General features: G+C 37.6%; 1 protein-coding gene across 3 annotated transcripts in view; it reads right to left on the reverse strand.

Annotated features, from left to right (window-relative positions):
• Window positions 1-1,162: 1,162 nt before the first annotated feature.
• The window catches only part of ANKS6 (ankyrin repeat and sterile alpha motif domain containing 6), a 48,739-nt gene continuing 23,444 nt past the window's right edge, over window positions 1,163-26,457 (reverse strand). Inside the window, exons 7-18 of one of the 3 annotated variants that reach the window (XR_011323911.1) lie at window positions 25,912-26,122; window positions 25,260-25,309; window positions 24,006-24,209; window positions 22,027-22,192; window positions 21,174-21,343; window positions 17,461-17,650; window positions 15,888-16,004; window positions 13,904-13,971; window positions 12,447-12,563; window positions 11,387-11,483; window positions 8,210-8,277; window positions 1,163-4,774 (exon numbers count right to left, since the gene is read on the reverse strand). Coding sequence is in view for 1 of the 3 variants with exons in the window: in XM_069778771.1 (XP_069634872.1) it covers window positions 4,725-4,774; window positions 11,387-11,483; window positions 12,447-12,563; window positions 13,904-13,971; window positions 15,888-16,004; window positions 17,461-17,650; window positions 21,174-21,343; window positions 22,027-22,192; window positions 24,006-24,209; window positions 25,260-25,309; window positions 25,912-26,122 (1,440 nt within the window). In the remaining 2 variants the exon portion in view is untranslated. Of the gene's footprint in view, window positions 4,775-8,209; window positions 8,278-11,386; window positions 11,484-12,446; window positions 12,564-13,903; window positions 13,972-15,887; window positions 16,005-17,460; window positions 17,651-21,173; window positions 21,344-22,026; window positions 22,193-24,005; window positions 24,210-25,259; window positions 25,310-25,911; window positions 26,123-26,457 lie in introns of those variants that run through there. The other 2 variants (XM_069778771.1, XR_011323912.1) reach the window with 2 other exon arrangements.

Below are 26,457 nucleotides of genomic sequence, written 5' to 3' on the forward strand. Positions count from 1 at the left end.
AACAAACAGCCTAAAGGAGAGGCAGATCCTGGAAAGAAAACCAGTAATCCCAAGCTAGCAAAAATACTATCTGTGCTTCTACCCCTAACCTTTTTCAATTTGTTTTCTTTTTATTGCCCTTCTTAGGACAAACTGGCAGCAGAGAGTGACTTGGAAAAAACATATATGAAGAAATCTGTTGAGAACAACTGAAATCAGGCCCACAGCGATCAAATCCATTGCACTTTGCTGGCTGTTCTCTGTGCAAAGTGATTTTGTTCTGCAACTCAGCAAAACGGAAATCCCTGCTCCAGCTAATTGCAGGCCACTGATTCTGTGGCATTACAAATCGCTTAGGCTTACTAAAAACAAGAACTCACGGCGACATATCAAGTATATGCGTGAACACGGAATATTCTTAGACCATTTATAAGAAGGTGTCTTGAAGGGGCCCATTTTTCTACATTCACATTTGCCCGCTGATCACCTTCAAGAGCCCTGCTCCAGTACAGCACTAGTCACTCAGCTAACAGCCATAATACAGCACTCCTCTTAAGACCAGGCAGGCTGATTTTGAGAATGTTGTACATACCTACTGATGAGAACTGAGAGGAATAAGAAGCCAATTAAAATGCAATAGATGCAATGTTGGGAATATGACAATCATACTTCAAAAATCTATTTGCTTTTGGTTTTATGACTGCATGTTAACTCTGTTAAGTTTTAATGAAGACTGGAATGCTGTGAACGACAAGTGGCAAAAATTGCTTTGAAACAATTCTTTGCTGTGACACTTTAAGGAAGACATTGCATTAACAGTTTATTTCAATAATACAAACTTCTGAGAGACTGGAAATTAAGTATTCCAAATGAGCTTTAAATATAGCATAAGAAGTTTCGGGTTTAATGGACAAAGCCTGTTCCCACTAAATGTATCCTTGTACTGCCAAGAGGGCTGTGAAATAAAATAAAATCTAGAAGTGGCAAGTTTGAGGCTATTAGTGTCAGGTCAGACCAGCCAAGCAATTCTAAACTAAGGTGATCTTGGTATTAAAGAAATCTGTTTGCGTGAACTTTTATGTTCCCCTTCACTCTGGAAACCAAAGTTCTTCCCTTGAGAAGCTACTTGGCTTCTGAGGTATTTGCTGAAGCACGAGAAATACTACAGATGACTGCTTGAATAATTTCCAGATAACGAAGTATCTTTATTTAAAATCTGATCTTGATTAATGCTCAAAGTGCAGAAAAAAAGAAAATGAAATTCAAAGAACCTTATAAAAGTGCTTTGTAAACTAACAGTACTCCTCAGCAAAATAAGACATCTTAGGGTTAACAACTACAGATTAGCCAAGTCCATAATTCTAGACTGAATCAGAACAAGAACTGTTTCTTGTAGCGTTTACTTCTTTGGCAAAACCTAGAAGGTATCACTTTTCATTATGAGGTAAGCAAACTCTGCTAACAATTTTCATTTAACCTAAAAAGGACACAGAAAGTGAACAGCAAATGGGAAACAGCTTTTTACCTTTGAATGTCTGTGATGCATCAGGACAGGTCAATGAAATGATGTCTCCATCTCTGAATGGTCTCTTTGTCCAAGTGACTGTTTGCAACAAACAAACCGATCATAACCTTCACTTAAGTCATGTCTGGCACCCCTTATGGGTGCTTCGGATGCTTTAGGGCATGCAAGTGCCAGTGGATGTCTGGACAACTGAATCAAGCTTCTGGTCTAGGCTGGTCAGATACTGCCTTTTGAGGCCCCAGTGACTGTACTGACCAGACCTCCGCTGCCTACAGTAGAGTTTATACAGCTACTCATGTCAGCACTTACACAGAGAAACATAAATATAGGTGTCAGCCTCAAACTTAGCTCCTCTCAGAGCCATGAAGCAACTCATTTTGTTTCTCCACTTACAATGGCAGATAATTCAGGCAAAGGAACACACCACCTTTAAGAAGTAAGTGCAGCAGAAGATACAAAAGGTTCCCAACTCTAAAACTGTGTCTTTTTGTTCCTGTGTTAATAAAGCTAACTCTTTAGCTAGTGGGACTTGGTGATAGGACAGCTGGAGGAACCCTTTCTGCCTGTTGTGTAAACACAAAGAGCCTACACTCACACTCTGGTTGGTCTCCTTTGACAGTGGTGTGTTCTGTTTAAATCCCTGCTGCTCGTTCTTCAATACACTTTGGGTAACATTTCCAAATTTATAACGTTATTTATCCTCAGTCACTCTGGAGCTTAGGAATTGGTAAACAAATTTATCAACTAGAGGAACTAAAGCCTAACTCTTCCCCATCCTAGACCAGTGTCTTACGGGCCACACTCCGTGAATCTTATTTTCTGCAGTGAGACAGATTCAGCCCGAGGAATGAAGTGTGCTCCCACCTCGCCATATAGCCTTGAGGTTCCCACAGTCTTCTGGGCAGTGGTACGTATGAATTTGAACCCTCCTAGACTGTAGAAAGAGTACATCTCTCAACCGTGCAAAGTGTTTTTCACACTGAGCTATTGCTCAATGTCTTAATGAAAAGGACCTAAAAAAAAAAACCACCACCCACACCCTCAATTTATTATAGGCGAGTACTTCTCCTTCCAAAGAATAAGGCCTGCAAGCTCTTGGCAGGAACACCTGAAGCCTTGTCACCCTGAGGTTTCCCTATTAGCAGGCTTGAGGTGACTCTGCAGCATGTACTGGATGTTTGGATTGCCACCTGTTGTGTGAAAAGCATAAAACTATGGGGAAATTGTGCTGCCATAGGGTCCAGAGGCACTTGATAGTAGTTGAGATGTTTCAGCTCATTACCAATCATTTATTCCCAGTTACACTGATAGGGGCTCCAAGGTGCCACCGCATGTTTTTGGCCCAGACGCAGCAACTGTTTCCTAGTCTTAATAAGAAGCTGCAATTATTTCTCTGCTGCATTTCAAAGTATTTTAACCAAAACTGTCCGCATGTTTCTTCAGGAAAGGACAAGGCCATTAGCTTAATACTATATGGTTTGCACCCAACATTTCTGTAGATCTGTCCTGCCATGTCATCTTTAGTGACAGCTCTGAAAAACTGTGAAAGCAGAAATTACGTATTTTCACCCTAAAGCTGAAATTAATCCTGAAGCACAATTCTGCATAAGGAGTGATTTTCTTGGGCATAAGACACGTCAGAAACATAAAATCCCATGCTGAATGTTGATAGTGTTATAAGTTTGTTGACATACATGCACTGAAAAAGAAAAATGGAATAAAAATTATTTTGCACATGGCTATACTATTAACACCCAAAATGTTAACAACATGACCACCAAGGACCTCGGGGTACTAACAGGCTCTGATCACCCTTAACAGCTCATAACCGTCTTTTTTCTGCAATACACCCCTGTAACCTCTCCTCTTCCTCCTAGGGATTTAGCTACCTGTGTTCAAAGTCAGCTCTGATATAGCACAGCTGCATAACCTGGTGCCGCTCAGCTGCCCTGCTGTTTGCCATCAGCAACTTGGAGCAGTATCTCAGATGGCCAAACCCATGAAGCCGTCACAGAACCAGCTCACACAACCAGAGGCACAGCAGGGGTATCATGGCTTTCACTGGTGCTGTTATGTCTATCACTACACCCACTTCTACTCCTGTTTTTGCTAAACTCCACTAAAACCAGTACAGTGAGGAGGGTGGAAAAATGTAAAGTCTTTAGTTCTGTACAAAAGTAATTACTTGAGATCACTCCTCTGCATTGGTGCTCCATTCTTGACTTTACCTACATTAGTACTCCCGGATGCACTGAATTTAGCCAGTGGTAAAGTTATGTGAGTCTTCAGAAAGATATACAGTGTCAGAGGCTTCTGCTGACTTGTATTTTAATTGCTCAACAAAAATTCGTATTTACTAAGCAGAAAATTATTTCCACTCATAATTACTATAACTAGTCTTTTCAAAATTCTTACACAAATCAAGTTATAAAAATGTGGTTTAAGGATTTGCTAGTGTTACTGTTCAAAAAAACCCAGCCAGTATCAGTTAAATGGTTTTATTCTCAAAACAACCAATCGGCAATATAAAATATTTTAACACTATTTCTGTTTAAATATTGGTGACAGATTATGCATTTCCTTAAATAAAGTGCTATTTTTACAAATAAGTATTTCATATTTACTTTTACTGCTGTTCTAACCTCTTAATATTGAATAGATAAAGTGTATTTTGGTTAATGAAGAATGCAGCATTACTTTTCCTTTATATTCCTTCTCATGAAACCATTACATTTTCAATTTGGACTCTTTTTATCTGTATCCAGTTAAGAGAGGCATAGTCAGGTTATGTATTTCTCCATGTAGAAACTCTCATAATTCATGGTGTTTTTCATGCCTTCTTCCATGCTTTTGTGTTCTTGACTGTGCTCATGTAAGCCTCCTATGGGTTCTTCATCCATGGGCAAGAGTAGAATGAAAATATGATTCTTCTTATATGGTCACTCATTCTTCAGCTCTTCTGACTTTGTTCTTCTCAAATCCAGACCACTGATGCCTTGAACAAGTCAACACTTAGGCTGAACTATAAAAGCAATCTCTTTATTATTTTCTTGATTCTTTGTGGGATTCAAATTTTTAGCACATTATTGGAGAAAGTCCTATACAGGCGTAGTTAGGACTAACTTTTCAAATTTTCATTTGTATACTTGGATTCACTCAGCCAGATGCCAAACTTCACCATAAGAAAAAAAAAAAAAAAAAAATCTTTTTTTTCCAGTAGCTACCTTTTAGGAGAAACAGCTTCTTGTGGTTTTACAGAGCAGCCAGGTGCTGTAAAACAAAAAAAAAAAAAAGAAAAAAAGTGAAAACTGCAATCAGCAAGACTCACAGCTTTAAAGAAGACAGACTAATTCCACAACTACTAGAAACAGGCCCACATCTCGCAGTATCATTGTTATACCAGACTCCAACAATTTGACCCTGTAACTAGTTTTACTCATTTTAAGCCCTCTCCTATATGGAGAAGGTATGAAAAGTCAAAGTCACATGTGAAAATGTCATCCACTGCCACAAACCTTTGCAGTATCTCTCTTTTCTCAAAGTGTACCTTTCCAGCAAGTGACTACCTGAATTCTGTATGATTTTTATTTGCAAGTCTATATTGGTTTTGTTCCTATTTTTACTTCTTACTCTACAATCTCTCTAACACCTCTTCTGGATAATTTCCATTTGATATTTTTTACTCTGAATCCAAAAGTGGAAAATAATAAATACACGAACAACTCCCCACTCTCTTCCACTTTATTCTGTCACATCTTTTAAAATACCTATATATATATCTGCAGATACATATGTGTAAGTATGTATCAATATGCAACATACTATCATATGTAAAGAGAAACTGGAAGACCAGAATTTCTGCAAATAATTATATATTGAATGGCATCATAATCTTTTTTCATCATAGGCATAGTTACTCTTCATTTAACTTGTATCTGGAGAATACTCAGTTTATCCTTTTGATATCTAAATCCTCCCTTTGTTCAGTGCCCCTGCTATATGTTGGAGTGTTCTTTTTCTTCTCACCTTTTATAAGAGAAGTGTTATGTTTAGGTGGGGGAGAGCAGCTGGATATCTATACCAAGTGATGAGGCTCATCTTTTTCTTTCGAGCATTTTAATAAACTTGATATTAGAAGTTAAACTAAGCTAACTGGCAGTTAGCTTTACCTCCAACAAATCTCTGTTAATTTTTTTTTTCATAATAAGGTTAAGAAATGCCCTAGGAGAAAAAGAAGATTGCATCCTTCAGACTATAAACCTTGGATGCTCTCTTGCTTTCTTCATGTCATTTTTGTAGAAATGGCAAATTCTGTTACAAACCCCAGACCTGGCCAAGGGAACTCCATGAACTGCTTCTATTTTTTATCACAGATCTAAAATGTACACTTCTTTACATATGTATTATCTAGCATATGGGATTTTATTTATTTCTACTCTTCTGAAAGAATGAATTCCAGTTGGCTTGCTCCTTTTTTTTCCCCACAGAATTCCACAGAATCCACATCAACATTTTCAGCTTTGCGTTTCTGATTTGGCAAGTCTGTGTTGAGATGCAGCTCTCTCATTTGGTGTCACTTTCAATTAAACTGCACACCAATGTCAGATCTGTTCAACTCCTTAATTATCCACTTGATGACTGCAAGAATCTTGACACCCACCCACCCACCCTCCCTGCAAAGAACCCAACCCTAAACAATTAGTCCTGGCAATTAGGCATTCAAAAAGTCTGACTTTCTTTTTTACCAGAATCATGTAAGCAAAAAGGTCACCTCAAACTACAAGCATAAACATTTCCTGGGGTGATACAATTTCTTAAATCCAGTTTCCTCAGAAATCTGGACTTCATGCTGCCACTTGCTGTTTCATTGGAGTCCAGACAAAGGAGGAGCATTTTGCTCCTCAGAGCAGTCATCTTGCCTCATGCCTCCATGGGCTGGTCATCTGCTCTAAATTTAAATGGTGAAGCAGCAAGCTAATTCTGTGTTTGACACAGTTCGCTGGGCTATAAAGAAGCAGTATCTTCCTAGTAGTTTCTCTTACCAAGGACAGGGTGATTGGCATGCATTCGCAATTTTCTGAGCCATAATTTTTTCCCTTGAAAACTAGCAAAGTGTCAAAAACCCCTGTTAACATTCACTCCAGGAATGAATTAATTTTGGCAGAATTTTCTGGAGGTCACCAGTTCATTTCCATTAAAAAAAAGAGACAGAGGCAACACTCTCCATGCAAGTACTGTTTGCCTCTTCAGAACAGGGACAAGAACTATGGATGCCCCCAAACCTAATGGCTTACGGGTCCAGTAACCACTGAATTATTTATACTACAGTTAGGGCAGTCATCTGCCTTATGCAGTTCAGGCAAGGACTGGAATATGGAGCTCCCACAGCCTAACCTAGTATCACTGGTGTGGGGTGGGGAAGAAGTGGTCTCAGTACCCTTCTGACAGAAAACAAATGTATGTCAAAGCCTGTTGTTTTCCGCAAAGTGGAATCATCTCACTTGTAGCCCCAGGGATGACAGCAACTGACATACAAAGGAATCTTTCTCCCAACAGTGAGCTTTACTATAATTGAAATAGCTCATCTGACAAAACCCAATAAATACTCAACAACTTTTCTACGAGTTCTTGTAGTGAGTATCACAGTGAGTTCAGAAGCAATAACCTCAGCAGGAGGTGCTCAGCCAGAAGCTAGCCGAGGATACAGCAAGCCAGCAATTGATTTTGAACTGCCAAAAAAACATCAAGGAGAAACAGTAGTATCTTCCCTAAACAGGCCTGTTGTGTGAAATTAGTAATAACATCAGTCCTCTACTTCTGATGGTCTTGCTTTTACTTTTTCTGCCTCTCGTTGTTTTCCTTCTAGTGCATTCCTTGAAAGTGTAAATGTAGCTAATCACTGCAGTTCTCTTTTCCATTCGAAAGACTCATCTAGATGCTTTTCTATTTCTGTTGCCTGCCATCTCATGCCAGGTTTGAGAAGCAGCAATAGCTCCTGACCCAGTGGCAGCAGGAGAGAGACTGAGCCTGGGCAGTGTGCATTAGGGCATCTTTGGGGGGAACTGAAGCTAAGTGAGCACTGGAGCTGTGGATGGAGAGGGTGTAGAAGCTGTAGACATTCAGAGGCTTGGTGATGGCAGCCTACAGACCTCCCACAATTACAAGCTACATTTCCAGAAAGTGAGGATTTAGTTTCTTTTCCCCTGCTTTTTCATTTCTGAGTCTTACAGATATATTCAGATTGTATTTCATTATCATCTTTACACACCTACAGGCTGGAAACTTCATAAAAGCAGAGCTACACTGGCAGCCGCTCCATTTTAGGTACCAAGCTTCTAAAATTACTCAAATCACTCAAAATATTGAGGAAATCACAGTGACAGATCAATCACAGTCACAGGAAACAGTGATACTGACACATCTGGAAGAGCAGGATGTTTTTATCATCCTGTGAGCTACATCTAGCTTTCTAAAAGGTCAAATCATGAAGTGGCTTTCTTGCTAATGGTGTCCAGACAGGCTCCTAGGAAGAGCTGTAGAGAAACCAGTGGTTGTGGACCATGCAAAAAGCATAAAAGTTCCACATATTACTTTTCAGACACATCACAGGAGGCAGCCAGTTACAGATGCCATGATGCCAATCAGTGATTAGACTCTAACAAGCTAGAGAAGTAAGTTCACATCAGAAAAACTAAATGTATTCACCATGGAAAAGCTTGGGAAGGTTCCCATTTCAGAAGCCTTCTTTATGTGGGAGTCCAAGGTATCTTAACCTATAGTATTGGTAAAAAAGGTTATGAAAAAAATACACAAAGCAAATAATAACAAATTGCTAAGCCAGATGTTCTAGAGGACCACAAGGATTAAGCAACTGAACTGCTGAGTACAAAGCACAGGTTCTTAGTTAAACTGACACATAAGTGGGAAGTAATAAAAACGATGCTAATTTTTTTTATGGTTCAAGAGGAGATCCAGAGAAACACAGACCAGTGAGATGGCCAGTAGCAACAGGCAGATTAGCATAAACTATAACAAAGACTCTGAAATTTTGTGAAAAACAATCAAAAAGGGATTTGCAAAGCCTTGCCTCACCAGCCTACTGGAATTCCTTGAAGGTGCCAACAGTCTTGTACATAAAAGAAGTCCACTTGATGCCTGGATTTTTACAAGGCATTTCACAAGGTTGAAGTCTGGCTCTTAAGACAATAAGGAACCCACAGGGTGAGAAGAAAATTTCTTGTGTGGATAAATAATCAGTTAGGAAGGCAGAGGACAGAAGGTGGGAGTAAACAGTGATTTTTTCCATAGCAAAGATTCACCACTAGCATTTCATAGGGATCTGCATGAAGGCTCAGGATATTCAATATATGATTTTGAAAGGGCATATAGAGTGAAGTGACAAACTCTCCTAAGTTATCCATGTAAATAAAAAGAAAGGCAAACAGAAGACTGGCAAAAGGACTTCATGAGACATCAGTGCCCAAACAGTAAGAGGGCAGAAAAAATTTGATGAAGATAAACATGAAGTATTATGAAGGAAGGCATATGGAAAAAGTGATATATGAGTGGTTATATAAAATGATAGGCTCTGAGCTTGAACTCAGTAGACAAGCTGGGTTATAAGAGGTAGTTCCAATTAATACCAATTCGGTCTTCAGTTATAGCCAAAAAAGAAGAGTACTAGAAATAACTAGGAAAGGACAAGAGAACTGAAAATAGAGAACACAACTAAAAACCAAACATCACTCTGTCGTGTAAGTCCATGGTATGCCTACATCTTGAAAACTGTATGCTAGGCTGGTATGTCCAAGTCTGAAAGGATATAGTAGAAAAGGAAAAGAGATCAGAAAAACTATGGTATAGGGAATGATTAAGCAGCTTATAAGTCCTCCGTCTGGAAAAAAACATGACTGAGGAAGAGTATCACAGGTATCTGTAAAATCATCAGTGGCGTGGAGGCAGTGAAAAGGGAACAATTGTCCACTCTATCTTCTGATCCAGTAGGATGAAGCAAAAGAAGTCAGGACATGGCAAGTTCACAGCAAATGGAAGCAAGCAGCTCTTCACACCAACGTCAAATGAGACCAGATGAAAAAGCTGAACACAACTGTATGGACCTTGGATCTGACTTGGTAGAGCTGCTCTTATGCTCTAAAATATTACACATTCCTGGAAAGTACGTCAAGTTCCAGAGACTGCATGGGGTCCCACTGCTACTTTTTACAATAAAAAGCAGCTTACCTGGTGCAGAAACTTCTTTTATCTACATGTTCTCTTCCTCTTCCTTCTCTGTTAGTGCTTCTGTTCCTGTTTCACAGGCAAATCTATTTCATGGAGCTCTCACACACAAAACCCCAAAAGCTGGATCTGATGGCAGCCTCCTTGCAGCACCTCGTCAACTGGTCAGCAGGAGCAACTGTTGCCTCCATCCTTACAAAAGGATGTTCTCCCTAACTGTGCCACCATTACCGTCTTTTGCTGTCTTCAAGACACTTTTAAGCTCAGTGGTTAGGCTCAGCAAGTTGCTTGGAGACACATTACATTTGTACGCTTCTTCAGGTCTTGAGTAATTCCAGTTCATTGCACCATGTTATCAAATCCCAAAGAGCAGTTTCTGCTCCCCTAGTAGCACCTACAGAAGAGGCTTTTCAAGCCTGTGATGTTATCAAGAGACATCCAGAAGTTCCCACACATGCTGCGCTGCCTACTCTGAGAATGGGAAGTAAGCTGCACAATGCACACAGTGACACCTGATAGTGGTTTTCAGCCAAGAAGACTATATAGAATACAGAAAGTAGCCCATACTAACTACCCCAGCAACACCAAGTCTTCCCCAAGGCAGCAGTAGGACTACAGTTAGCACCTGTTTTCACATATCTAATGATATTCAGCTGACTGAGATTGGAACAACTGGGACTTGCTCATTATTAAGGCCTCCTAAAGCATACAATACCTGAAACATTATTTAACATAACCACTAAACAAATGAAATGATTTTACGAGTGGATGCAAGCAGCAAAACCAGCAACTGAAGGAGAGTAAGAGGCACTTTAACGTGGTGAATTTCTCAAGGCCATTCAATGGCTTTCGTGTTCCTCCTAAAACATGCATCCACAAATACACGTATTAATAGGTTTTGCCCCATTCCTTAACCTTGAGTAACAGATGCATATCTGCCTTTGGCTCAGGTAGCTGTCAGGACAGAGATTTGCAACTTTTGGATCTAGGGGTGACTGTAGTAAATATATTCATTTGTTACAGGTCAGCAACACCTTTCTGTACATTTTGATTATAGATAGAACATTTTAAAAGGCAGTTCCTCCAGCAATGGCTAGCCGTTAACACTGGTGGTAGGAAAAGATGTATTCCAAAAACCCCGACTATAGACAATCGTATAAAAATATTACCTATACAAAATAACTAAATGCATACATACATAAATATATAATTAACATACCTATCTCAGCCAGTATACTAAGTTGTAAACCTTGAATATATTTAATCAACTTGATCACACTAAAGAAAATTGTCTCCTATAAAGCATATGCAAAACTAAATTACATGTCATACAGAAACACACCTCCCACTGCTGTTATATGTATACATACACACTATACACAGTATAACATCAATTTTCTGTGTTTAGTAACACATAACAAAAGTCTTATGCTTATTTCACATAGTATCGAAGTGTGATAAAAATCTTACAGGTATCACTACCTTTTTACCTTGAAATCTCTACAGTCTCAGCAAAAGACACAGACACGCATCAATCATTAACCCAGAAAGCAGTTAAGTGGCTTGTTTGACACATTCTGTCCTCTATCCAGTATTAATTGAAAGTATCCATACATTTTTCAATTAATTTCAGGTGCTACTTACACTGGGAATGACCTGGAGGTCGTGTGTTGCTAACACTACTCTCAAACGAAGAGTGGAAGTTGTGTATAGTTTCTTGTAAAATCTGTCTCTCTCGTCCCTGTAAAAGCACAATAAAATAAAATAAGGTTTTCTTAAATTTCCATTTAAAAAATGAATTTTATAGTAAGAGTTCACCAAAAAATGTGTAAATATGTGTGTCTATGCCCAGAGAGTCACAGTGTACTATTAGGAATAATAACAAATCCTTACCTCCCAGGTACACAGAAAACCTTGTAGTAATCTTTTCCTGAAACTACCAGATAACAATAGAAACATTTTCATGATTTTCTTCATAACTTTACAGCATGGAGCATCATCCATCTCCCCTAATTTTTAGCCTCTTCACTTGCTGCTGTTGATCCTAACTTGGGGAAATTATCTTTATGTTTTGTTTATCCAAGTTTCCAGTATCAGAGAGAGAATGGACCTCAAAACTAAAAAAGGAGCTGCGAAGTGTCAGCTGGCCTAATTAAAGAAATGCTCCAGTCCATAATCCCTTTGAGAAGAACATTGCTTACTGCATGTCATCCTTAGCAAATTTGTCTATATCAATATAAAATTAAAAGGCAATAAAAGTATAAGGAATGAGAGAAGTGCTATTTACCTAATCACAGAGATATCAAAAACTGCTAGGCAAAACAAAGCAGACCCTTCCTTTTACATTATGTTCTCTAGCTGGATTATAGTGGCCAGATGATTCCTTTTAGCATCGCTGAAATCAATATTCAGTAACTGCAATATCACCAAAGTTTATGTTACCAGTAGGTTCTGATATAATTTCCAATACTCTGTAAAAGAACTGTACAGTCACTGAACTAGGAAAGAGTTAATGAAAGAGAATAGGGAGTACCACAAAGGAAGGTATTTTTCACTAATTAAATACATTAAATACTTTGTTTGGAAAAAACATTCTTTCGGCTTTTCTAAGTAACATCCTCAACTGAGTTTTGAAATATATGCTGAATTAACAATATAAGCAAACCTTGAATTAATTTACTAAGTACAGTACTTCATAATATACCTTTCCTGCATTCAGTTCAGAAATAGCTGCCAAAATTTGCTGCCTTGATCCATCGGTTTTAATACCCAGCTCTTTCAGATCACCATCAGTAAGTGTAAGGAAGGCTTCCATATCCACCTGCATATGGGGGTGGGGGGTGGGGGGGTGGGTGGGGAAGAAAAAAAAGACAAGACAAATTTACCTAGGCAAAGATTCACTATTACAGGTTAAAAGTATTTGGGGTTTGTTTGTTTTTTTTTTCAATTGTATAAACTTACTGTAAATATTGTACACACACACAAAATTTTTAATGAATTACCAGCACTGAATGGCACCTGCTTTACCACTCTGTTGTCAGGTTTTAAAACTGCTGTTAATAATTCAATTAATTATGATAGTATATTTAAAATATAATGGATTTTTCTTTTTTTTCAGACAAGCTCTATCAATACAAAAATATATACTCTCCACAAAAATTCCTCTACTTAGAGTAGTAGCTAGTTGAATAAGCCTAAGATTTCTCTCTTTTCTTTTCTTCTCCCTCCCCCCACCGAAGTATTTTTGGAATTTAAGAATATTGTGTGTACTTTTCCAATGCCTCCTGAAGAAAACCTAGGGTTTGTTCATGTATCAGTTTTTATTACATCATCACATCTATAAGGCTGTGGTAAAAACAAACATCTAAAAATTCTCATACTGATATAACCTTCACACACAGAGCATATTCATTTCTACAAAATCCTCCCTTCCCTATCATGTAGGGGAACAATGATAAGCCCAGTGTATTGTGATGGAGTTAAATAATCTGTGTTTGTCATGCTGAACTCTGCAGCAATATCGATTTATTTTATGTCCATTCACTACCCTCTACCTTTGGCCAAACAAATGCACAATTATTGTTCACATCTGATACTGTCTTAAACATTGTAATGAATTATATTTACTTATTTTCAGCAATGTTTCCTTTCATTGCATCCTTCAGGCAAGTCATTGTCACAGGCCTCATCTACAATGATGCTTAGGTTCCCCAATTTAATTCTCCTGTTGCTTATTCATAGCAGATAAAGAAAAGAAAGCAGCCATCTCGGTGACTCACACTCTGCTGCTCTCCATCTGCAAATGAGGTTCCAGCTGTGATTCCAGGGATGATACAGTATGTCCTATAAGCTGTTCAGTCACATTGGATATAGATGTATATAGAAAAAGCAGAGTGTAAAAACAGAGAGGGGGAAAAAAAAAAAAGTCTGAAGCACCTATCTGTATCAAAATTGTAGGTTCAATGTAAAAAGCACTGATATTTGCAGTACCCTGGAGAATGCCACGAATACTGCCTGGTCCGTGTTTCAAGGTCTCTCTGCAACCAGAAATGGTTCTAAAACTTCAAATTTGAGATTCTGGATCACAATTCTGATGCAATGTGTGTTGCACCCTACTTTTTTTAAAAAATTTGTGTTTTACTGTTTTAGAAAAAGACATACCTCTTGTTCCTCAAAAATAGGCTGATATTTCTCAAGTGACAATTTTTTAAGGATGCCAGTCAGCTCATCTGTAATAATAGAAAAGAAAAACAAAAAAACCCCCTTGGATCAGGAAATATTTTAGCAATCTCTGCACTGTTAATAGCTGAAAATGTATATTAAAACATATATTCCACACAGTGATATATGATAACAAAAAACCAACCGCATTTACTCTGCATCAGAAATTAAAACATTGGATTATTGGGTTCTCACCTACTTCTGTACACCGTAATTCTATCTTACCTTGCTAGGATAAGGTCCTTCTGTTGTATTGCCCTTTCTTCCTCATTAAAAGGATCTTAAAAAAACCAAACCACTAAGTACAACTTAGGCACTTCAATGCCTACACCACAGGTGCTTGGCCCCAGATGGCTGACCCAGATCATGCAGGTTAGACAGCAAAACTCCTCAAGCAGGCAATGAACTGAATGGCATATTTCCATGTCACGATCCAGGAAGACAAAGTGTAGAGCAAGCAACCACTCAGTTGCTGATTCAAACCACTGCTACAACAAGGGTATATCTGAACCCCTTCTCCTTAAGTGCCTGACATCCAGGCATCTTGAACACAGACAGATGAAGTTCAGCTAAGATGAAATCTGGGCAGAATTTAAGTTTCATAAGCTTACCTTCCAAGACTAAGGGCATTGGATATTGGGTTTCTTCTCAAAGTCTACGGAAATTAAAAGTTGGAGGACCTGATAGTGACTCTTCCCACACATTTAAAATATGATTAGCCAGTTAAAAAGCATAAGTTCAGTTTTAGAATAACCTGCCATTACCTCTCAATTACACACTACCTCTCTCAACTACAGATTCTGTTTATTTTTATTGCTTTGCTGTCACAAGTAACTATTTTTTTTTTTCCCCCGGAAATACCGAAGTGGTCAGTTAAACTAAGGATTCAAAGTCAAAACGAAGAACATGAATGATTACAGTACACAACCAAACTATATTTAATATTCCCTATATAAACTCACTTTCATTGTAAATACATCACCATTTCATTCCCAAATATATTTTGGTTTTATTTCACTTTTTCTTTTGACGATCACTTTTTTTTCATCATCAGTAGAAACATGAAATAGAACCTCACTCTCTAAGCTTCTCAGAAGACATCAAGGATCTTGAGATGGACACACTTTTCTGTGCACCATTCTGGAAGCCTCCTTCTTTACATAGAAAAGCCCACAGAAAACTGAAGTGAAAAAATCTAGTTGAGTCTTATTTTCTGCTAGGGTTTTGGGTTTTTTACCTCAAAGCCAACTAATTTGGTATGCTTAACATGATTTGTGAAGGTTGGCATGGTTTCAAGCTAAAAGCTTTAGTACCCTAACTGAGGTTAATCCATGGGAAAAGGTAACCAACCGGCTTTAAAAAACATAGCACGCGAACATCTCCATGCAGTTTGATGAAAAATATCATATTACAGAAAGAAAATAGAAGTTTCATTAGAAGCCCTTAGATATATTATTAACCTTTTTTTTCTTTTAGGTTGTTAGTTATTTTTCATGACATGGGTGTCCTTAAATGATAGGTTGTGATATGGGAAGAAACTTTCAAGGTCTTGTGAGCTCAGAGCCTTGCTGTCAGAAACAACTATAACATCTAACACTTCTCACACACAGAAACAATGCTTTCAGCTGTAGGCCTTTCATGTTGTCTTTTCCTCTTTCCCTCTTCCAGTTCCGGTATTATACTTTAAGTTTAAACAAAACCTGAAACCTCTCAGTTTTACAACTCTTGCATGTTGTAATGCAAAACTAATACATGATTTCTCCTTTGCTTTTTCACTAAGTCCTTCTTTTGCTCTACTCGTATCTTCTCTCCTTACCTACATCCCTGGAGAAAGCAAAGGTTCTCGGAGCTCTTACTCCTCCTGCCACATTAATCCTATTTAGCACCTCTTTTGTACTACTCTGTAGTAGCAGGGTAAGATTACCTTTCTCCAAGTTTTCAGAGCCTCCTTTTACTCTCACATGGTTTCGTCTTTCATGATTTTCTACATCACTGGTTCTCAGAATAGGAACAAGCTGTTGATGGTCCACCACGTGGTTGCCTAAAAAGAAACCATGCACACCTCTGAACCCTGCTGTGTACTATTCCTTCACAGTAATATTCAATGCAAATCAATTTTCTAATTCATTTAAGTTTACTTGAAAGAAAAAGAAAAGTTAATGTTGCAGGCCTTCTGTACCTACTCTTCTGATTACTGCTGGGCCTATGAGCATTTGTACTGTTGCTGCTGAATCAAAGCACAGTAAGAGAAGCCCTTGAATTAAAGGGCCACTTAACTATGAAAGCTTACAAGCACGATGAACCCAGAGCTACTTAGGCTTTTGACAACCTATCCCTCTCCTACAGAGGAAACTCACTGTATCATGGTACTAGTGGTGCAGTCACAAAGCCCAGCTTCACCAGGTGAGATTACAACAGCTGATAGCTTGGGCAATTCTCCTTGTCATCCAACATTGAGTTCTCTTCCCTTTATGTATTTCTAAACTGGTAACTCTTATGTTATTCAAGCCATCATTATAAAATGGCATTAACTAAAACGTGAAAGGATTTTCTCCAGCAATCAGTACAACACGTTACAGCTAAGCCATGATAAGATGACAGAAAGCGGGTCAAATATCACCTCTCTTTAGTGTCAAATGGAAGTACAGTGTCAATAGACAGCGTTAGCATAAATGAAAACAAAACAAAATTAATATGGACACTTTCAAAAAAACCAAAAATAGTACAAAGTGCCTCTTGCAGAAACCAGATATAAGGTACATCCATCTCTTATTTAAAAGATTCTGAGTTGTTATTTTTTCCACTTCTTTTCTTTTTGAGATGCTTACAGAAGAAAACAAAGTAGTTGATATCCTGTTTCCAATGCAGTAACATAACTTTATATTAGAAAGTGTTGTAATTTAGACCTAAAAGTTGAACTTAAAAGGCAGTAATCTTACTGGAAAAGTAGTAACATTATTATCCTTTCTTACGACCTAAAGTTAAAAATAAAGTCAAAATACGGCTATTTTTTCAAATTAAAAAAATAAATGCAATACAGCTCTTAAAAATTAATTGCATGTAGCTATGACTTGCTGTGAATCAAAACTGTATTTCCGTAGTGATGTGCTTCACCGTATTCATTAAAAAAAAATAAATAAATATTTTGAATGTGGAGAAAGTGTATTTTCCACCCTCAGCGAAGGGTGAAAAACAGGATTTAAGCCAGAAAGGAGGGAAGGAAGGAGGCCACGTAAGAGCAGCCTACCTACACGCTCTATGCTAGCTTTGAGATGGTAACAATATCCCTCTAAATGGAAGGGATCACAGCTTTGGGGAGAAATAGTCTTTTACTGCAATAATACCAATCTCGCAGTAAGAAACACCAAAATATTTTTTTTAGAGAGAAAAAAGTTCTCACTTTCATGCGGATGTGCACTAATCCAGCACCGTTATAGCTTAAAAACACTTTGTGCTCTTGATGAATCAATCTCCTATAATTACAGCGACCAACTCACCATCTTCTGTAATAGTACCACTGCTGGAACCATTGCTCTTGGCCTGTCTGTGAGAAGAAGAGAGAGAGGACTCCGCATTGTGAACCTTAGGAGACGGGGAGGGTGATGGGGAAGGTGTGAGAGTTGGTGATGTGCTTTTAGACGTAGATGAAGTCCCAGATGGAGGTCTTTTGTTCATCTCCAGTTTTTGCTGCAGTTAAGGATACAATCATTTCAGTTAAAAAAAAAAAAAAGAAAAAAGTGTTTACCTATATATGACGCTTCAATATTACTCAAATTGCATATCACTTCTGCAGAGCATGTAGTCACAACTAGAAGCTTCTACTTGATTCACATTGAAATAATTGGAGCAATACTGATTTATCCCAGGTGAGAGTCTGTCTCCTCAAATTCATCAAGAAAAATACATTTATTAAGGCTGTAATTTTGGAATAAGAAAATGATTTCTTATGAAGCAATACTATATACAAGCACTACAATTATTCTTTTTATAAAAGCTGAAAATACTTTGACTCTGAAAACAGGTATTTTTCATTCAGAGATGTAATTAGATAAATAAAGCCTCAATTACAGCTTTTCAAAGTATATCAGACACTAATTTAAAGTAGCACTTCCTGCTGGATTAACCAGAAATACGCAGCAAGCATAGACTAAGTTTCTGGTGCATTTAAAGTCCTTGCTGCACTGGAATGAAAGTTTCCAGTCAACCCTTAAACTTGTTATTACCTAACATTAGTCAAATGATTTAAATTTATGAAATATTTTGCAAATTTTTAACACATGTGGAGGCATAGAAAACAGGAAGATAGACGAATTAAAATGAGAAATAAGAATATATATGTATGTGTACCAGTCTTTTCTAAAACAAGTTAATGTACCTCATCTCCCAAATTCCTCAACCTACGTATCACTTCACACATATTGATGTTTGCATTATATGACCTAAAAAGAAGTCTTAGGTGATTTTCTCCTGGATTCCTGAATTCAGAGTTTAATTTAAAACACCTTTTTTCAGTCAGGCTGCTACGAGAAAAACATAAGAAAAAAGTTGAGCTGGGTAACAAAGCAAGAAGGAAGAATGACAGCGGTTCCTGCCTCTCTACAATTTTGCTTCTGTACTATGGCATAAATGAACTTTTCTAGTTAATGAAAAAGATGCAGATTAAAAACATAAAATTGATTTGAGTGGTAACGTTCTTCCTTTACTCTATCCTATGCCAGAATGTACTACCTCCTTAGCCCTGCATTGAACTGACTAGAAGTAACGTAGCACGATACAAATTTGAGAGGTCTCCAAAAAGCATCGTGAACTCATTTCAATTTTTTGTCCCAAATTTCCCTGTATTCTGTTATTGGCCATTTGTGTTTCAGAACGGTCCTCCCTCTCTAGCGCACTGTCTGCATTTATTTAAATTACATCACCCTGTAAATTGTTATTCAGTTTTTCTTTTCCTTTCTTTAAGGCTTGTACAATCCCACCCCTCATAGATAACTTCTGCAAAACTGATCAGTGTAGCATTGCTGCATTTTTCCATCAGCTATTTCCAAGTTTAGACAGCATGGTCCTCATGGGAGGGCACAAGCATTTCCACAGTGGATATAGACATTAAATTTTCAGCATTTATGCTGTTGATTACAACAAAAAAGTAGGCTGTTTAAGCTTTTGCAGCCAGTGTGGATCCATATGTGATTGTGTACTCCCAAAAGACACTGATGTCCCAAAAACTGCCTCAGACATATGACCACCTCAGACATATGATGCATGAACACCTATAGAGAGATCCACATGGATTACATGTTTTCTTATTGGTGGATAGACTGAAATTCACCTAGACATCTAAGCAAAGAGCAATGAAAGGGCTACTGCCTTTCCAACATACTGGCGTGATTTTTTTTTTTTTTTTTTTTTTAAATCTTTTCAACAGTATGATGAACTGCCTTCCCAGAAGATGATCTGCAGGGCATTGCACCTCTCTACTTCTTTATCTCCTAATGTCTTTCACTGTGAGTGGGAATAACTTAAACAACTTAGTGGTAGCATTGTTGTAACAACAGGCCCCAAGATCTGCAGCCCAAAGCTTACAGGCACAGGTATTCTCTCCTAAGAGGCTAATATAACTGGAGAAAAATAAGATTTTTTGGGGGGCACACAAGCAGCTCATCTGAAATTATTTCCAAGATAAAAACAAGCTGAGAGGAACTGCTGAGACTTTAATTAGAAATATATTAGTCGGACCACCTCTGAAAGAAAAAACATTTGGTAGCTGTTCAGTAGAGAAAACTTTAATGAGGGAACAGGATAATAAAATGGCTTCATCTACAGGAAAGAAAGAGACAGATCATTTATAACCCCAGGACCAGTTATGTGGGATAGAAAAGGAGAAAAGATTATCATGTGCCAAAGAATCAGTATGAGTCCATAGCTTTTGGGACTCCAGCAGAGATATAAATTTTAGCTCCCAATCTCATCTTTGAAAAGCAACCAATAGTCCCTTCAGAATCAGGACTGATTGACAAAGTGACTATTCCTGAAAACTGTTTTGGCATTGGTAGTTGACCACTTTTCTTCTGACTTTTGTCCTCCAGAAATTGCAATTAAATCACTGAACAACTTTGTAACTTCATTTATCATTGATATTTACTGATTAAATACACATATTGCTTACTGTTGCCATATAAGACATCACAGAACAAGATAGAAAATGTAATAATTTTATACTCTGGCCATTTTTGTTTCTTTGGGCAAAACTTCAAGAATAATCTCATTAAAAGATGCAAAGAAAATAAAACAAAGCAAAATGAGCTGTTTGGAGATTACGCAAGCAAAAAGTTGAGAAATTTTGCTCTTGGTCGTGTATTCTAAAGTTTTCAGAATACCAGACATTAGAACTAAAACCCCAAATTATGTGCTTGCTTTCTCTTGTTCTCTGAAGTGTAATGTTTCCCTGTACGAATAAACCCATACATTTCACAACAGTGTATCCCACGTTCTGTTATGATGCTGCTTTCTAACTTCTGTCTCTGCAGATTTTGAAGATTTAAAATCTTAATCCTTAAAAAGTTTGTACAAAGCAGTTGTTAGCTTCAAAGTACATGCACAAAAATGGGCAGGTCATGAGGGTAAAGCTATTCCAGGAAATTGATAGGTAAGTCAGTGCAGATAACACGGCCTGCACTCAGGAGCAAAACCTGACTTTAGTGATGACAGCTTAATGTTCATACTGTTTAAAACCCTTGTGGAGCAGACTCTATACGGGCATATTGTTGTGGTCAGCAGATCCTGGTACAAATTTTCTCATATTCTGCACTCAGGTTGTACCTCTGAAGGGAAACTAGCTATGGCACTTCAGAGTAAAGCCCAGGAATTGCTAACATAAAACACTGGAATCAATCAGGGCCATAGAAAGAAATAATGAGAAACCAAAATAACAGTGCAGATCTATCCTAACATCAAGTATTACATTTACTGTTTTTAAAATAGAATTTAAGTAATAATAAAGCAAAATCATGTTTTACTATTAGGTCTGATCTTTTGTAGACTTTTAATTATAAGTAAGGGGTTTGGAGCTGAAAAGTTTCCACTACTGTAACAGGTGTTCATTCATTTACACTGTGGGATGTCAGGCAGTTATATTTATCAACCCTCCATGACTGAGACATAACCTATTCAAATTAGCCAATTTGGAATTACAAAAATTTGTATTTCTCTGTACCTTTACAACATGTCCATTGCCAACAATTTGAGCACATTGCAAATCAGACAGAGTGGATGAAGGAGTTGACTGGACTGGACTATGTTGTTGGCTGGGCTTCTGCTCAGGTAAGCCTGCTGCTTTTCTTCTTTGGGCTGCTATCTGAGACAAAACATTATCTGCACTGCCACCTAAGAAAAAAAATAAAATAAAAACAGAGTCAAGGAAACCATCATTTTAAAATATTTGTTAATTCTCAATTTGCCTCTCTCTACCACTCACTTTCTTTTAAAAACTATCTGGATAAAGTAAGAGAGAATTGTAAAGTTCAGACTTGTGCAGCAGCTTTCAGGAAGGGAACAAAAATCAACTGCAGGAGAAGAGAAGCCACCCTTCTCTATATACACACAGAGCTGACTTTCATAATCTTGGATATAGGTTTCATAAGGTGCTTCATCATATTGTCTTTACAGTTGCCAGATACAACACTTGCAGCTTTGTTTTTAATTGAAACTGAATTTTTACTTTAAACAAAAAGCAAGTAACTTGGGTAAGAGCCAGCTCTATGAAATATATGTTGCAATGAACAAGCATCCACCTGATCCACTGTGGGTGGACTCAAATAAAATCAACATGTTTTTTCTGAGACAGGGGCTAACCTATGAGATTTCTGTAACAGATGTGACGTTTTTATTTCCTTATGTGGGTGGCCAAAGTCCAGTTCCTGTTCCAATAAAATTTATGAAAGTTTTGCTTCTACAGCAGAAGCCCTCAGAAAAGGTTTAATATCTTCTACCATCATCACAAACACTAATTTTTTTAGCTGAACCAGATACAAATTACTTTCTGATTAAAAATAAAAGCAGCATGGTACCTGATCTATTATGCAGTTCTCCTCCATGCCTGTTAATTCCCGCAATGTTATTGGACCCACCAGAAGAATGGGGTGAATGGTTGAAGCTGTTGGAATTTGAAGGAGATGCAGGTCTTCTTGCAAATGTTGGTAATTTGACTGGTCTAGTACCTTTGCTAACAGACGTCTGGAAAACAAAAAGAAAAATAATATTAATTCTTCTTGCTTAAACAAAACAAAGATAAGCTTCCACTACTGTTTTATTTATCATAAGTTCTGAAACTTCCACTGAACAAAAGGGATATCAGAAAAAAAAATATCTTATTTTACATATAGAAATATATTGAATATATATTTATATAAATATATATACATTGAATATGTATATTCAACAAAAGAAGTAATACAATAAAGGCATTAATTCTCCTTAAACTTTGTCCAACACAAAATGAGCATATACAATGCACCTAAGGTATGATATACATGATATTATGAGCAGGGGCGGGAGGGAGTAGAAATTATCATGTGAAACTTCCCTGCAGAATCCTGGTTTTGTGTCTCCCATCTTACAAAACAGCTACCATCTACTTCTCATCCATCACATCCCTGTTTCTTACTAAGATGCAACAAGTGACAAGAACTTTCTCTCCTCCAGGTGCATTTTCATATCCCCTTCAATCTAAACATCTACCTGCACCATTTTATTGACTTGTTAACTGAGGCATTAATGATCTAGCTATATGCTAGCCAAATCCTCAGCCACATCCACAACCTCCTTTAATTCTTTTGCTTTTACACCACTGGCCACTGTGAACAATCTGACATATGGCTCTTGCAGCTCAGCTTTTTCATGTTTCTTATTCTGTTGCTCAAATCACTTCTTCCAAATCTGACTTACTAGGTTTCTCTCCTTCTCCCTATTACCTTAGCAAAGCCCTTCTTTCCCCACAGAAGGATCAATGGGTAGTCCTCCCCTACTTCCCCTTCGCCTCACTTTACATACGTGTGCCAATTATCCACTTATGTTATTACAATCAACTCTTTTAGAATGAGGAACATTTACCTTCCTGTGATCTATCACTTCTCTTTTAATACTCCACCTTATTCCACCTAAATCACCTCTACTGGTATTAAGCTAACTTTCACTTAAAAAAGGAAGGCAGAAGAACATTCACCCTAAAATGTCTTCATTGTCCCATTTCTAGAACTGACATGAAATACAGTTCTGGACTAGTAAAATAAACTCTTCTCTACACTTGGCTATTAGAGTCTAAAGCCAGGCGAGTAAGGACTTCTCCTTCTTCTCCTACTAACTACAAAAGCAAAGGTTGTCAGGGTTGTTTTGCCTCCTGTCTCAAGATAAACGAGCTATTTTCCTTTTGGTTTGTGTTTTCACGAAAAACATTGTGGAATCAGGCAAGCTCCTTCTATTAAAAACAGCATTTATTCAGGCTTTTTGCCTTTTTACAGTACTTGCACTTTAAGGCCATATGCCTTCAAGCCCACTTGATCACTAATTGCTACAATTTTATCCATTACTAACCTTTCAGAATGTTATGCCTGTATATTTATGTCTCACTGATATTTCTTCCCTCCCTACCCAGTTCCTAAAAATTAAGAGACTTTCATTCTTTTCTTCTTCCCCCAGTCTTCTTCCAAAACAGAGCAATTTCGACCACACTCCAATTACTGTACCTACTTTGGCAACTAAGATACGTAGGTGGAACCAGCAGCCACTTTAGCAGTTGGCAGCAAATTCCTTAGGGCTTGATTTTATTCTGGTTAACAGCAAACAAATCGTTTCATTTCATACAAAACTTTTGTTGCATTTATATTCCTTCCACAGGGATGTCTATTCTTCCTAAACAGCAGAGCTTAAAAGGACAAGCCGTTACTGAGACAGTGGGTTTAAAGTAATTTCTAATCAGAAACACAGTGTGGCTCACCAGTCACCATGGCTAGGACATAACAGTATATTCGTACACATTTTGTTTGCTTACTATATCAGAGTTCCCACTGCTGTTAAAATCGTGCTTGATTGCTCTCTGTGGCCAGGCAGTTCTCATCTGTTCAGCTTTGCCATCTTTGCCGAGTCGTGTTCGGTCAGAATTCCAAAGCTCAAAACTTGAGGGCGGTAAGAAAGGCGGTATCACTGCTTTCAGTTTATCGCTAGGCAGCCTGGTAAATGGAGCACTACTTCTCAACTGAGAGAGAGAGAAACAAAGAAAGGGAAAAAGAAAAGAGCCTCTTCTTAAGAAAGATTACTGGAAGCTGATGATGTAGTGTCAAAATTTTAAGTTAAATAAAAAGGTGGAGACAAATGCATTTTTAAACAAAATAAAATGGAAATGAGACACAAAAGTAGTATTTGTAAAGATGTACGACACAACAACAGAGAGAATCCAATGGACATTCTGGCACCCATCAGTATGCTCATTCATTTAATACAATGAATATAGTTCATTAAGTGGCAGAAACCACCTCTTCCTTCACTGGGCTGAATCTTGCTTCAAACTGATTTTAACAGCAATGTTAACAATTAATTTCCAAATCAAATAATTTCCAAAAAAATAACAAGATAGTCCTCTCTGTATTCCTGGACAGGACACTTGGAAACAGTGAATAACTGCCTGTTCCTGATGTATGTGTTCTCCAGAAAGAGAAAACCAACACAACTGATTTGGCTCCCTGGAGTTCTGTCAATCAGTCACATCAAAAGCTACTCAGTCTCCTTAAAAAAGAACATGAAGGATAACCAGCCAAATTTAATGACATCTCCAGGGAGTAAGCTGTAGGGGAATTTAAAGCTACAGCATTAACAAAAGAAGAAATAGAATAATACAAATAAACATCCTAAACTGAATATTTCATGGTTGCCTCTACTAGTAACTTCTCACTTTCACATTGTACCATGTTCCATCCATATTTTCCTTACAGCATACCGTTTGTCAGCAACTAATCAGCTGTTCCGTCTATTTTACTAATTCATTGCTGATCATACAAAGATGTGGGTAACTCTTGAAAAAAGTCAGTACTTGTCAACAGCTTCCATACCATACTAGTTGTAGTACATCCTAGTGTAAGAACTACTGATGTATCACAGCCTGTCAGTTCCTGTCTAGTGACTATCAACATGATAGCCCTCTTTCTAATGGTGACTTGGATAGGAGGTAAAAAAAAATAAAAAAAAAAACAACCAGGAGCTGCATGAGGTTCTGAATTGGACTGAACACACCTAGAACACTGTGACATACCATGGTTGTCAATAATTCATCATCCTTTCCTCCTTTTGCAGTGTTTACACCTGAAAAATATATAAATGTTTTGTTATTTACATGCTTCTACTTTTGTTCTCGAGGATAGCTTATTGTTTTCAAACATTCAACAGCTTTATGCTCAGTAAGCACACAGAACCAAAATTTCCAGTAACACTGCCACGTACCTGAATTAAAATTAAGCCAATAGTCTTATTTCACTTCCCAAACTGTGGGGGTTTTGCATGGAGAGCTGTACAATTTCAGTAGATGTGCTTTATGATTTGGGCTTTTCCAATCTTCTCATAGTTATTTCTTTGTTTAAATAAATTGGTTTTCATTACATAAATTAGTTTACCAAAGATATTAACAACTTTTGAGTGACCTGTCTCTACTGTCCAATTTAATGGTGCTTGCTACAGAACAGTAACATGGTTATATTAACATTTTCCTGCTTAAATGATGCTGCACTCAGCATTCAGCATGATCAACAGTCAGGAGTACAGACATCTCTCTTCCTATATACTACAAATACATTAAGTGTCTTTTCAGTTATATTAAGCTAAATAAAAACTAAATCAATAAATTAGAAATAGTATCATCTTGACTATCCCACAAGAGCTCACTTCCCACAAGGTAACTCTGGCTTTACCACTAGCTTTGTTATTTGTGATCCAGGCTGTAGCAGCATCAAAGTTTCCAGGGGTGTCTGTATCACTCTGTGAAACTGCTTTTATGGTGGAACTTAATGATGGTTCAGGCTCATCGGGAAAAGGCACAAACTGATTGGAAGGAAATCCATGGCGCAATGTCTGAGTCAGCTTCAGCTTGCGGAATCGATTGGACATTCTGCTCCACCAGGACTAGATTGATAAGAAGACACAACAATTTAGTTCCAACTAGAAGAAAAAAAGAGGGAAAAAAATGTGCAATTAAGTAAGCCTTACAGCAGTGATAAATCTGTCAAGGAGTTTTTGATATAAACTACAAAAGCAATGTTCAAGTGGCTTGCAATTATCAACAGAATCCTTCAACATAATTTGTATGTATAAGATTAATCTCCTTCCTTATTTTTCATCTGGCAAATGCCTTACAATATTTTTCCACACTATCGGGAAAGGCAAGGTAGATAAAAGGATTAGGGCAATTTCAACAGGAAATTTTTACAGCTACATCGCAAATATTTAATCTTCCCTTT

Source organism: Haliaeetus albicilla, chromosome 3 (genome assembly GCF_947461875.1).
Source record: "Haliaeetus albicilla chromosome 3, bHalAlb1.1, whole genome shotgun sequence".
NCBI classification, from domain to species: domain Eukaryota; kingdom Metazoa; phylum Chordata; class Aves; order Accipitriformes; family Accipitridae; genus Haliaeetus; species Haliaeetus albicilla.